Below are 13542 nucleotides of genomic sequence, written 5' to 3' on the forward strand. Positions count from 1 at the left end.
GTATCGGAGCTGGGGAGCCGTGCATTCCTCCGAGCACGCTAGGCTACCTAGCAATGCTGCATCAGCGGCAGTCGGAAAAGACATGTGGATGGAGACATGTACTAGTCTTCACTCGCCTAGTGTTGGGGTGCATTGCTAGCGTTGGGGGGGTTGTTTACATGAATGGGGATTGGGTAATTGACCTTTTACGTTGAATAGAAAATGGGGTCAAATAAATAAATTAGTATAGAAATGTAGTTTTATTTATTTGTATTAAATATTCACAAAAATATAATCTTTAATGTTGAATTTAATCCTCGTATCTCCACAATTTCAACTTTACAGAAGAAGGAAAACACCTTCTTAAATTTCAGTGGAGGTCAATGTACAAATATTTTATTCCAAGTCATTTTGGAGCGTTTTTATTGGTCGGTTCATCCATCAAACAATGTAAAGAACAACTGCCAGATTCAAAGTTTGTCAAAAAAATGAAAATTGACAAAAATCTAGATACAGGGTTTAATTTCGGACAGTGGTGATATACTGTAATTATCTGTTTCAAGGAATTTTTGATCGTCACTTTTGAAATAAAAATATGTTGTGGATATTAATTTTCTTACATTTTCATGCATCTTTATCATTCGTGACACTTCCAAAATGTCACTTTTTAATTATTATTTTTATTTATTAATAATTTCCTGCTAATTATCAATATTATTTGTCTTTGTGATGTTTCACACGACTAGTATTAGATTGATTTCGTACAGTTATCAATTCTATGTATGTATAATTTGTGCATGTGCTTCCAGCAATTCATCTCAAAGAAGGATCCAGACACACTGTACACGATCATCCAGAGTGACATCCCCGCCGCCAATGGAATCATACACATTGTCGACAAGGCTCTGACATTAGCAAATGTAGACACGTCCAGCAACACAGAGGTAAAACTGGGGCTTATGTAGCCCTCTAAAGTAAAAATCTCTAAAGTTATTGCTGTTGTTTTGCAATTCCATTAAATGTAGTTTTTGTAATTGCATAAGGGCCAGATTTGAAAAGCTCACCAGCAGATTTACTGTAATATTAGGAGGAAATAGCACTGAGTCACACTTTTAATAGAGTTCTGAAACAACGCCCAAACTCCTCCTTTCCGTTATTGCACTTCGTATAACAACGCTCCTCTAGCCTCACCCTCTCATGGCGGAAATTCATGCCTGGTCTTTGCTCAGCAAGAAAGGGTCTGGCTTTGAGTTTTATCAGCCAAAGCCGCCCAGCCCAAGTTCCCCTCCCATGCCTCAGCCCATGTTGATGAGGGACTGCTGTTTTACTGTTTACTGTTTCTGTGAATCCTGCACAGCAAAATGTTATCTTAGCACGAGAACTCCTCTTAAATGTGGTCTAAATATCCAATATTTCTCATTTTGAGTATTGTAATAATGTGATAATAATATTGTGTAAGATTAATTCACTTATTTAAATGTTTTTTTTACTCGTTTTACTAGTATTTTTATCTAGTATACGTGTTTGATTCCACTGGCAGATACGTTAGCTTGTTTTAAGCATTATTTTGAACAATGTCTATATTATTGGTTATTTCTTAAATTAAGAAAAATCATCTGCCAATAGAATAAGAGATATGTGTGAGGGATTGTATGTACCAAAACAAGTAACAATAAATTAATAAATCTTATAACATTACTATAATGAGTAAATATTACATATTATTGATCTAATTTAGACTAAATATAAGAGAATTGCACTTGCTAAGATATCATTTTGTGCAGTGTGGCAGTACTGCTCTTTTTTTACCTCAGCAACTCATAACACCACACTGTCACGCAAAAAAACTCCACTTCAGAAATTCATTATGGGTCGCTGGTTCGAATCCCAGCCATGCCGCTAGCCGTCGGCAGCCGAGGCCCAGAGAGAGCGCAATTGGCCTTGCTCTCTCCAGGATGGGTAGATGACTGCCCCCCCCCACCCCCCCACATTGCTTTGCAGCGGTGCTGGCCGTTGCTGGTGCGTTGGAGGCAGGGGCCGTGTCCTAGTCCGCCTTCACTGGAGGGGTCCAAATTGGGGAGAAAAGGTCATTTAGAATCATTCAGGATTTAAACGGTGGTCATTAATATGTATGAGCTCATTAGCATGTTGATTGTGATTGGCTGTTTTAAAGACGAGCCTTAAAATCTGGCCTTCATGTCAGTAGTGATCACTGTGCTTCTGAGGCTTATAAACTGATGAAACCGTGGCTGATGAATCATCTCCCATATTCTAACTCTTACTCTCTGATGCAGCTGCAGTTTTCTTCAAAGACCATCAGGGAGATTATCACAGAAGACTACAGATTCAACCGGTTTCTGTCACTGGTGGACGTGAGTGTCTCGTTCTTTTTTTCGAAGTGCTCAGATGCTCAGATGATTGGGGTATTCAGCCTCAATCACATGCTCTTTTACTTTTTTTGAGGTCCAGCAAACGAGGTCCTCATCTGATGAAATCAGACACACTTCTATCTTCTTAGGACCAGAACCTGACCAGTTTATCAGTTGGCTGGAAGTATCAGCCGATATTGATAACCTCTGGTTTTATTAATATTGTCAGAGTATACTGTTGGTGGGCTCCCAAGTGGTGCATCTACACTATACAGTACGTCCAAATGTTTGTGGACACCTCTTCTAATAAATGCATTCAACTACTTTAACCCCCCCTCCCCTTTGCTGTCACAGATGTGCAAATGCACACATACAGCTTGTCTAGTACATGTAGTAGAGAAGAATTACCAATAGAATAGGACTCTAGATAGAGCAGATAAAAAAAAATCAACGAATTGGCACCATGCTGCCTAATGCCAGGCGTGGGCTAAAATAGGGTCCCCCAGCATTGAGCTGTGGAGCAGTGAACCTGCTGTGTTCTCTGGAATGATGGATGGTGCTCCATTAAATACTTTTGGGAGACTGATTTGGGGAGTTGGAGATGATGAGGTGGGGTGGTGATCATCCAACATCCTGACCTCACTAACGCTCTTGTTTCTGCATGCAATCAAATTCTCACAGCAAGTAGAAAGCCTTTTTTGCCTGAGACAGTTCCTCCAACAAAAGCAGGATCAGCTCTTCTTAATACTCTTGATTTCAGGTGATTTGCAGGTGTCCCAATACTTTTGTCCATATAGCGTATCTAAGGGTTTGCTTTATCAGTGAAGCTGGAGTTCAGTCCCCGGTGATGATGCAGCCTAGTGATGATGGCCAGTAATTCCCACTCCGCTAAGTATGTTTTTGTCACTCTTATAGAACTGTGGAGCTCCTATGCCGCTGACGGGTCCAGGGCCACTGACGGTGTTCATCCCGACCAATAAAGCAGTGGACCGGTTCAGAGACGGCAGTCTTATTTACATGCTCGATCAGGTAAGTCGTTGTCTCTTCCATCCATAACATGTTCTCTTCATCTCGAGCCAGATCATTCCGACTACATGTCTGTCTCCTACAGGCCAAGCACAAACTCCAGGAGCTCCTGAAGCACCACATGTTCTCCCAGGCAGCAGTGAGTTACTCTTTGTGTCTTTTCATTTCAAACGTTCCTAATTCAAATGGTCAGATTCAGAGCGTCATTGTCTGCCAATATTACATGATATCATTACTGCATCATGATTGTATTACAAATATGTAACCTGGGGCTCTAAATGGCTCAGGTGTCGCACTGGTACCGTGTACCGGGACACTCTAATCCCTCAGTCACTTATTGTTTTTATGGCCTGGGCATCGCGAGTTTGAATATCGAGCTGTGCCGCTTTGCCATCGGCGGCCGGAATCTAAGAGAGCACAACTGGTCATGCACTCCAGGTGGGTAGATGGTAGATGGCGCTCTATCCCCTCTTCACTCTTGAAGCAATGTTAGCCGGGACCTGTTAGCTGGTGTAGGCAGAGCTGGGGACCCAACGCTTTCCTGGAGACATTAGTTAAGTCCTTACCCTCCTGGTGGCGGGAGCATTGCTAGTGCTGGGGGGAGCTACGACAGGGTGGGTACACCGGCAGTAGGTACAACAGGTATGAGGTTCTGTATGATAGAACAGTGCTGATATCTTGTATATCCATGCTGAAATGTGTATTTGTCTCGCAGGTCACTGTAGACCAGCTGGCCAGCATGAGTGAGATTCAGACCATGGCCCGTCAGGTCATAACAATCAACATCACTGGTGATGTAAGTGCCCGTGTTTATATTTGTGATTGATCACATCAGGTGGAGCGTGGTCCTGGGTCATCTTCACTGCGCTTCTTTACCTTTGCCTGTAGGGAAGAGTGCTTCTGGGTGAAAAAGGGATTCCTCTCGACTCAAAGGATATCGTTGCATCTAACGGAATCATCCACCTGATTGATGGAGTTCTCGTGCCGCCCTCCATCCTTCCAATCATGCCGCATCGCTGTGATGTCAACGAGAGCACCATCATCATGGTATTCAGAGAATTTGAGATGGGGGTGGATTGTCTCTGTTCTCTGTCTATGGGTCTCTGTCTCATAGTTTCATTATCCATCATTTTGGACCATTTCCAACTGTTTATTTGTGCTGAACTCATGCCATATATGCTCTACTGATGAACCCTTTCCTATATTTACTTGTTGTTAAAGAGTCCCTGTGTGACGTGCACCCAGATTTCTAAGACGCACTGCCCCCCAGGAAGCGTAGAAGTGGTATGATATGCATTATGATATTGATAGGCATGTTTTGTTCTTACATTTGAAGATATGCTGCGTCCATGGAATGGATAGAATGAATCACCCCCCCCCTCCACTCACACAGACCACGCATTCAAAATCTTAAAGGAACGCCGGCCCTTTAAGTGTTAGAAATCAAGACGCACTGACTTCTTACATCATCGCAAAATAATACACTTGCATGATTTACAATAGAATCGCTGGCGGCGGTTCAGTGTCTCAGAGTCTGTTCTGAGTGTCCTTTCTGTTGTGATAGCCTGGTCTGGTTAAGGACTGCGTGCCCCCTCGTGATCCACGGAGGGATGATTTCCTGACAGTGACCGGGTGCGCCAAATACTGCAACATAACACGACTGGTAGGTATTTCCAGTGTACTTCACATGTATGGCTGCATATATATATATATATACACACATACATATATACCTTGTACCTTAAATTGGCAGCTTTACAGGAGAAGAAAAGAATGTCAGTGTAAAAAGATTGTATTACAAGCAATTTGGTCATTTTCATTTAAATTAAGCCAGTTCATGCTGACCGCCATCAGCAGCCGGAGCCTGAGAGAGCACAATTGACCTTTCTCTTTCCAGGTGGGTAGATGTCTCTGTCTGTCCCCACATCTCTTCAGTGTGATACTGGCCGGCAAGGGCATTTGCTGGCCGCTGTATCAGAGCTGGGTTGCTGGTTGAGCATGTGTTGGAGGAGGCATTGGTTGGCCCTTAGCCTCCTAGTGTTGGGAGCATTACATGATAGGGGAAAGCACTAACAAGTGGGTGGGTTACTGCGGAATAAAATTGGGTAAAAATTTAAAAAAATTGTTAAAAAAAGGTTAACATGGACAAAGTGTTAAATATTATAGCCGAATTTAACAATTTCCTAATTTGCTGTATTTTGGACACTTCCAATGAAATATAATCTGCCATAAAGAATAGTATAGAATATCATCTGCATTATTTAGCTTAGTTTAATAAATGGAATATGGCATATTTTAATAAATAATTGAAAGTAAATAATACTATTGGTTTATTGTAGTAGGTAACAACACTCCCCTCTTAATGACAGACTAGGGCTCTATTCCCTGGTCTGCAATGAAAAATTCTAAATGATGTAAAATTAAAATTGACTATATTAAATTTGACAATAATTTTGACAGAATTTCTGACTTTTTAATTTTTTTTGCCTCAGTGGTCTAATGCGCGAGTCTGAGAGAGCACAATTGGCCATGCTCTCTCCGGGTGGGTAGATGGCGCTCTCTACCCTCTTCAATTTTGAGCGATGTTGGTCGGCACAGGCGTTTGTTAGCTGGTGTGGTGGAGCTGGGTACCCGGCTCTTTCCTCCGAGAGTGTTGGCTGCCTGGTGATGCTGCATCGTTGGCAGTGTCCTAGTGTTGGGAGCATTGCTAGTGCTAGGGGGGAGTTACCGCAGTACCCAATGGGGGAATTTGATTTGATTCCTAATTGTAAAGGTTTCTCTTAATGGAAAATACTCTGTCTGTTAGAGGGTCGAGTGCTGTCGGGGGTTCTATGGACCGGACTGTAAACCCTGCATTGGAGGTTTCCAAAACCCATGCTACGACAAAGGCACTGTGAGTAGAAACAGCCCTTTCTCTGACTGTTTATGAAACGAAAGGTGCTTCTGAAGGGCCGTCCTCACCTGTGCTTTTACTGGCAGTGTTCTGATGGCATGCGTGGAGATGGTACATGCAGGTGTAATCCAGGCTTCACTGGCATTGGCTGCCACATCTGTTCCAACCCCAACAAACATGGAGAGAACTGTGACGAAGGTGAGAGAGTCTGAGTTATAGAATAGTGAGACTTTCCACCACACTCTTAAAAATGAAGGAGTCAATGTGAAGGACCTTGAAATTGGTAAGGGACCTTCATAAGGTTCTTCACACTCACACATCTTTATTACAGAACCCAAAAGTGGTTCTTCTATGGCATCACTTAAAGAATCCTCTGAGGAACCTTTATTTTCAAGAGTGTAGATGCTGGAACTAGATGTTCCTCATTATGTCAGGCTAAATGTTGGAGGATTTGGAGGATTGCATTCAGCCACACAGGAGCATCAGTGAGACCAGGTTCTGGTGTTGGGTTATTAGCTCCATCATCACACTGCTCCTCAGCTCGATCCTGCTCCCTGTAGCCCACGTTTGGCATCAGGAATGGTGACCTTAGGCTTCTCCAGAGGGTCCCGTTCAATGCTTTTTCTATGGATATCATAAATGTGTTTTTATTTGGGCTGTCTGTGTGGGATCACATGCACCCATATCCATTTCATTGCTTAATGTAATACTAATAATTACAATAAGCAATATAGCTGATTAACATAAGCTGTGGTTGCATAGCAACAGTGTTTTTTTTAATAACTTGCCCTGTTAAAGCAGTATCAAATTGAAGTGGCTGAACCAATCAGAGTTTAGAACCACAGCTATCAGATTTATAAACATGTCATTTGACATGTGCGTATGTTCATGTTCATGCAGACTGCCGTTGCGTCCATGGGGTGTGTGACAACAGGCATGGCAGCCAAGGGCTGTGCCGCAGGGACTCCTGTCTGCCGGGGTTCTCCGGGGATCTCTGCGATCAAGCTGACACACCCTGCAATTCAGACGGAGCTTTCGAACGCTGCCACATCCACGCCCACTGCACCTACACCGCCGGCCAAACCATGTCAGTTCATCTCCATGTTTACAATCAGAAGTCACAAATACCACCTGACTCCCCACTCAGCTTCTCTTGAACCTTCGTCACATCAACCAGGTGTTATATGTTAGCAGTGGGGAAAGAACTGAAACGGTGAACAGGGCTGTTCTCAAGCAGGGGGAAGAAGGCTTTCCCATAGATTAGCTATGCTAGAGCAGGGCTGTCCGAAGCTGACCCGTGAGGATGTTTAATTTGGCCGATCAGAAGGTTTTCTTAACCCTACTAATAATAAAGCAATGATATCGCTGGTTTCATGTAAAAAAACCTTGCTTCTCCAAATAACCCGCAATTTTACAGAAGGAAGAAAACCTTCTTGACTTTTAATAAAAGTCAATGTAAAAAGATTTTATTCCAAGCCATTTCTATTGATCCATTTACTGTGAAATTTAGAAATTTACATAACGTAAGTAGAATAGTTAAAATATATATTTTTGTATTTTTATACAACATAGAATTTCTTTTCTTTATTTTTTTAAAATAGTATTTCTATAGCACTTTAGTAACCAAATATAGAACTAATGTGATAAAACACATTTTTATCATATTAAAAACTTAACTTGAGTAATGCTTGGTCTTTTTGGCCCTCTGCCCTCTAAGATCTTACTTTGGCCCCTAAAACAAAAAATACAAAACACAACCTCAAATCGCTAAATTTGACCTCCCCAAATGTGTTCTTTTGTAGCTACTGTGATTTAAAGTTTCATAGCCCTTACTGACCTTAGAGACACCCAACTATATCATAGCAACACCCTAGAAATCACCTAAAACACCATATCAACCACCTAGCATCTGCCTGAATGAGATACCAAAGCAAACACCCACCAACACCCCAGAAAGCATCTGCAATCCTATAGGAACTGCTTAGCAAGGTTCTAGTAACCACCCAGAATACCATAGAAACCTTCAGCAATCCCTTGGCAACCACCTGGAACACCACATCAACCAACTAGCAACTGCCTGAGTGAAATACAATAGCGCACACGTACCAACACCCTAAAAATCAACTTATATATATATATATTACGTATTGAACCTGGCAACCGTTGTTATAAGAGAATGCATTTGCGGTGTGTTTAGCTCTGTTGGTATCCTACAGGTGTGTGTGCAGTCCTGGATATGAGGGGGATGGATATTCCTGTGCCGAGGCCAACCTCTGCCTGAAACCTGACAGAGGAGGTTGCCACAGAAACGTGAGACTGAGTATTATCCCTGTGTATCATCTGCCTGTGTACAGCTCATCCTGATGCATCAGCTAGACGTACGTGTACAGTGTACTAGGATTAAAGACAGCTAGAGTCAGGACTGCTGAAATGTGAGTCTCCGTGTCAGTGGCATGATAGCAGTAGATCCTTGCATTGGGAACTGCAGTGTAGGGAGTCACCAGAGGCAGCAGCAGCAGCACTCCCGAAATCAGTTGGTGTGTCTGCAGACCCTCAGTCCTACCGTTAACTCTTTAAACCCTTGAGGCCTGTATGTGGACCCATACCTGGATTCCTCACCATCAAACCACAATATAGTTTCATAGTAATTACTGAATCATTTGTAATAGACATTGATTCATTTATTGTAGATCATGAATCATAGTAGTAGATAATGAATTATTCATACTAGATTAAATTATTTATTATTTTTAAATCATAATCATTTTCACTAGACACAGAATCATTTGTTGTACATACTGAATAATTTTTACTAGATACTGAATCATTTATAGTAGGTGCTGAATCTTTTATAGTACAGTGAGTCCAAGAAGTATTTGATCCCTTGCTGATTTTCTTTGTTTGCCCACTAATAAAGACACTATCCTTCTGCACTTTTAATGGTAGATATATTCTAACATGGAGAGACAGAATATCAAGACAAAAATCCAGAATATAATTTTAAAGAATATATTTTAATTAATTTGTATTTCAATGAGGAAAATAAGTATTTGATCCCTCTTGCCAAACACACTCAATACTTAGTGGCAAAGCCTTTGTTTGCAAGCACAGCGGTGAGACGTTTGTTGTAGTTAACCACAAGTTTAGCACACACACCAGGGGGAATTTTGGCCCACTCTTCTTTGCAGATCCTCTCTAAATCATGAAGGTTGGTGGGCTGTCGCTTGGCAACTCTGACCTTCAGCTCCCTCCATAGATTTTCGATCGGATTGAGGTCTGGCGACTGGCTGGGCCACTCCATGACCTTAATGTGATTTTTCTTGAGCCAATCCTTTGTTGCCTTTGCTGTATGTTTAGGGTCGTTATCATGTTGGAAGACCCAACCACGGCCCATTTTCAGATCCCTGGCAGAGGGGAGGAGGTTGTCCCTCAGGATTGTGCGGTACATGGCTCCATCCATCTTCCCAGTGATGCGGTGAAGTAGCCCTGTACCCTTGGCAGAGAAACACCCCCAAAACATTATGCTTCCACCTCCATGCTTGACGGTGGGCACAGTGTTCTTGGGGTCATAGGCAGCATTTTTCTTCCTCCACACATGGCGGGTGGAGTTGAGGCCAAAAAGTTCAATTTTGGTCTCGTCTGACCACAAAACCTTCTCCCAATAACTTGGTTCATCTTTCAAATGATCATTGGCATACTTGAGGCGCGCCTCCACATGTGCTCTCTTCAGCAGGGGTACCTTTCGGGCACTGCAGGATGTGAATCCATTGTTGCGCAAAGTGTTGCCAATTGTTTCCTTGCAAACTGTGGTCCCAGCTGCCTTCAGGTCATTTGCTAACTCCTGCCGAGTGGTTGCAGGACGATTTCTGACTGTTCTCAGCATCATTGCCACCCCACGAGGCGAAATCTTCTTTGGAGCACCGGGCCGAGGTCTGTTGATTGTCATGTTATACTCTTTAAACTTTCTGATAATTGCACCAATAGTTGTTACTTTCACATCCAACACCTTACTAATCTTTTTGTAGCCCATTCCAGCTTTGTGAAGGTCAATAATTCTGACTCTGAGGTCCTGTGACAGCTCTTTGGTTTTACCCATGTTGGAGACTTGAAATCTGTGTGATCTGTCTGATTCTGTGGACAGGTGTTTTTCACACAAGTGATTAGTGAGAACAGGTGGCTTCAGGTCAGGTAACAAGTTGATTGGGAGTGTCTAACTGGTCTGTAAAAGCCAGAACTGCTAATGAATACTAAGGGATCAAATACTTATTTCACTCCATGAAATACAAATCAATTAATATATATTCCTTAGATTTATTTTCTGGATTTTCTTTTTAATATTCTGTCTCTCCATGTAAGAATACATCTACCATTAAAAGTATAGAATGATCATGTCTTTATTAGTGGGCCAACGAAGAAAATCAGCAAGGGATCAAATACTTCTTGGACTCACTGTAGGTGCTGAATCATTTATTGTAGATGCTGAATCATTTTTACTAGATGCTGAATCAATGTATACTAGATACTGAATCATTTTAGTAGATATGCAATAATGTATTGTAGATCGTAGCTACTGAATTATTTATAGTAGAGACAGAATCATTTGTTGTAGATACTGAATTATTTTTTACTAGATACTGAATCATTTATAGTAGGTGCTGAATCATTTATTGTAGATGCTAACTCATTTATAGGAGACACTGAATCATTTATTGTAGATAACACAACATTTATAGTAGGTAGTGAATCATTTATTGTAGACAACAGCATTTATTCTAGATAGTGAATCATTTTGTACATACTGAATTATTCATACTAGATATGAAATAATACTGAATCATTTTAGTATATATGCAATTATTTATTGTAGATTGTAGATACTGTATACTTTATAGTAGAGACAGAATCATTTGTTGTAGATACTGAATCATTTTTTACTAGATACTGAATAATTTATTGTAGATGCTAACTCATTTATAGGAGACACTGAATCATTTGTTGTAGGTACTACCACATTTATAGTATATAGTGAATCATTTTTGTACATACTGGATTATTCATAGTTATTGTAGATACTGAATAATTAGTTGTAGACACTGAATCAATCATTGGAAAGGCCAAATACTTTATTGTACATCTTGAATCATTTATTGTACATACTGAATCATTCTTAGTAGATACTGAATCATTTGTAGTAGATGCTGAATCATAATATAAGATACTGAATCATTTGTAGAAGTCATTGAATAACAGGTGTTAAAATGAAGGTTTTAAAATGAAGACTTTGAAAAAGGGGGTTATGGATGCTCATTAGTTACCACACTGAAGAACCTTTAATACATGCTAGTTCATTTGGTACTGACTGACGTGACTCCAAGCCTGACCGTTCTGGAACCTGGCAGGTTCTGGCAGTGGATGTTGTATTAAGTGCACTGCTCAGAGGTGTGATAGTAATAGCACCCCCTTGATATTCTAAAATGAAATCAAACCTCTCTTTAACTATTAACACCAGCTCTGGCAACTACACCCACCGCTGTTGTTAAAGTTATTACAGTGCAGTGAAATCCAGGCCGTCAGAGTGGTTGCACAACTAGCTCGAAATATCACTGTGCAGATATCTGCCCTGGTCAGCACTTTCAGCGCACGGCTCATGTGTTTTTTTACAGGCCCAGTGTGTATACTCAGGCCCCGGAAACGTGTCCTGCGTGTGCAACGAGGGCTGGACTGGGGATGGCGTCCTGTGTGTGGAGGTCAATAACTGCTTACTGGAGAGTCGTGGAGGATGTCACGAACACGCTGACTGCACACCCACTGAGCCAGGTCAGGTAATGGTCAAAGCCCTCTTTTTATCTTCTTCTTCTTCTTTGTGTGCAACGGGACAGCTCGTGTGACCCCTATAGAGAAGCAGTGCCTATAGAATGGCCTGGAACTGCTCCACACAAACGTAAGGTCACCGTGCCCAGTGCTAAATATTGGCTAGAGGGACACAAAGCTTCCCAGCATTGTATCTTCTCTAGAGTGATGATGGAGCTCCATCCAAGGCAGTACCTTTAAGGTGAGTTGGAGTGGCGGCGCCAATCATCCAACATCAGTACCTGACCTCACTGATGCTCTCATGTGAATGAAGCCAATCAAATCCTCCTCACAGCTGTTCCAGAATCTAGTCTAAAGCCTTCCCTGAAGCATTTCCAAAACTGAAATCTCTTATTCACTGCAGTATTCAGACTCTCTGCTGTAGAAACACCAAATTGTGGCCAGGTGCACCTCGATTGCTTTAATTATCCTTGAGATGAGCTCAGTTGGAGTCCACCTGTTGCAATCTGAATTGATTGGGCATCGTTTGGAAAGGCACACACCTGGGTCTGCAAGGGTCCATAATTTACACTGAACTGTCAGGACAAAAGCCAAGCCATGAAGTCCCCCAAAAAAAGAAAGCTGCCTGTGGATCTCCCAATCAGATAGCCGGAGGGCGTAGCTCACAGTACCTAAGCCATGAGTGCTCCCACAACCGCAGTGGCTTCAGTCATTCTGAAATAGAAGAAGCATTGGCACAACCTTCCTAGAGGCTAATAGGCTGTCCAGCCAAATCGGGCATCAAGTTAGAAGGACCCTGCTTAGGAAGCTAAGAAAGAGCCCAGAGCTGATTGCTGTAAAAGAGCTCCACAAGTCCTGTGCAGGTCGGAAGAACCTGTTGGGCGGATAAACATCCCTAGATATGCTGCAATTCATAATCAGGGCTTTATGCCAGAGTTAAAGGGAAAGACTGTGGAAAAGATTCTCTGATCTGATGAGATGAACACTGAGCTTCTTGGGCAGAACGTCAAGCACTATGTCTAGCGACATCACCTGGCTAATCCCATCCCATCCACCATACTATGAAACATGGTGGTGGCAGCGTCATACTATGGGAATACTTAATGCTGTGTTAGGGACAGTTCTGGCGGTTCTGCCCAGATGGGATACGCATTAAGGAGTTGACCATAATCCCTTCCGTTTTGGCTATAAAAAGTTGCTCAGGTCTTCACCCCTGAATATTTTGGCTTGTTAATGTATCGCTCTTTCTCAAACAAAGAATTAAATTAATATTAATAATTTCTATTATTTATAATATATATTAAAACATATATATGTACTGTAAATGACCAGCAGTGTTTTTTTGTGTTTTTCCAGAATGAGTGTGCCTGCAAGAAGGGTTATATGGGAGATGGGTTCATATGTGAGATCGTGAACCCCTGCTTGACAGACAATGGAGGGTGCCATGTGCTGGTTTGTATATAA

At 41.8% G+C, this 13542-nt stretch overlaps 1 protein-coding gene across 1 annotated transcript in view; it reads left to right on the forward strand.

The window, feature by feature from the left end:
- Positions 1-13542, forward strand: part of stab1 (stabilin 1) — a 54433-nt gene that overhangs the window by 9685 nt on the left and 31206 nt on the right. The window contains exons 13-26 of the mRNA XM_072665735.1: positions 789-923; positions 2274-2351; positions 3264-3377; positions 3460-3513; positions 4090-4170; positions 4263-4421; positions 4596-4658; positions 4939-5037; positions 6181-6267; positions 6354-6465; positions 7168-7354; positions 8484-8577; positions 11931-12089; positions 13435-13530. Coding sequence (XP_072521836.1) covers positions 789-923; positions 2274-2351; positions 3264-3377; positions 3460-3513; positions 4090-4170; positions 4263-4421; positions 4596-4658; positions 4939-5037; positions 6181-6267; positions 6354-6465; positions 7168-7354; positions 8484-8577; positions 11931-12089; positions 13435-13530 — 1518 coding nt within the window. The remainder of the gene's footprint in view (positions 1-788; positions 924-2273; positions 2352-3263; positions 3378-3459; positions 3514-4089; positions 4171-4262; positions 4422-4595; positions 4659-4938; positions 5038-6180; positions 6268-6353; positions 6466-7167; positions 7355-8483; positions 8578-11930; positions 12090-13434; positions 13531-13542) is intronic.

This window comes from Salminus brasiliensis, chromosome 21, assembly GCF_030463535.1.
Source record: "Salminus brasiliensis chromosome 21, fSalBra1.hap2, whole genome shotgun sequence".
Classification (NCBI taxonomy): domain Eukaryota; kingdom Metazoa; phylum Chordata; class Actinopteri; order Characiformes; family Bryconidae; genus Salminus; species Salminus brasiliensis.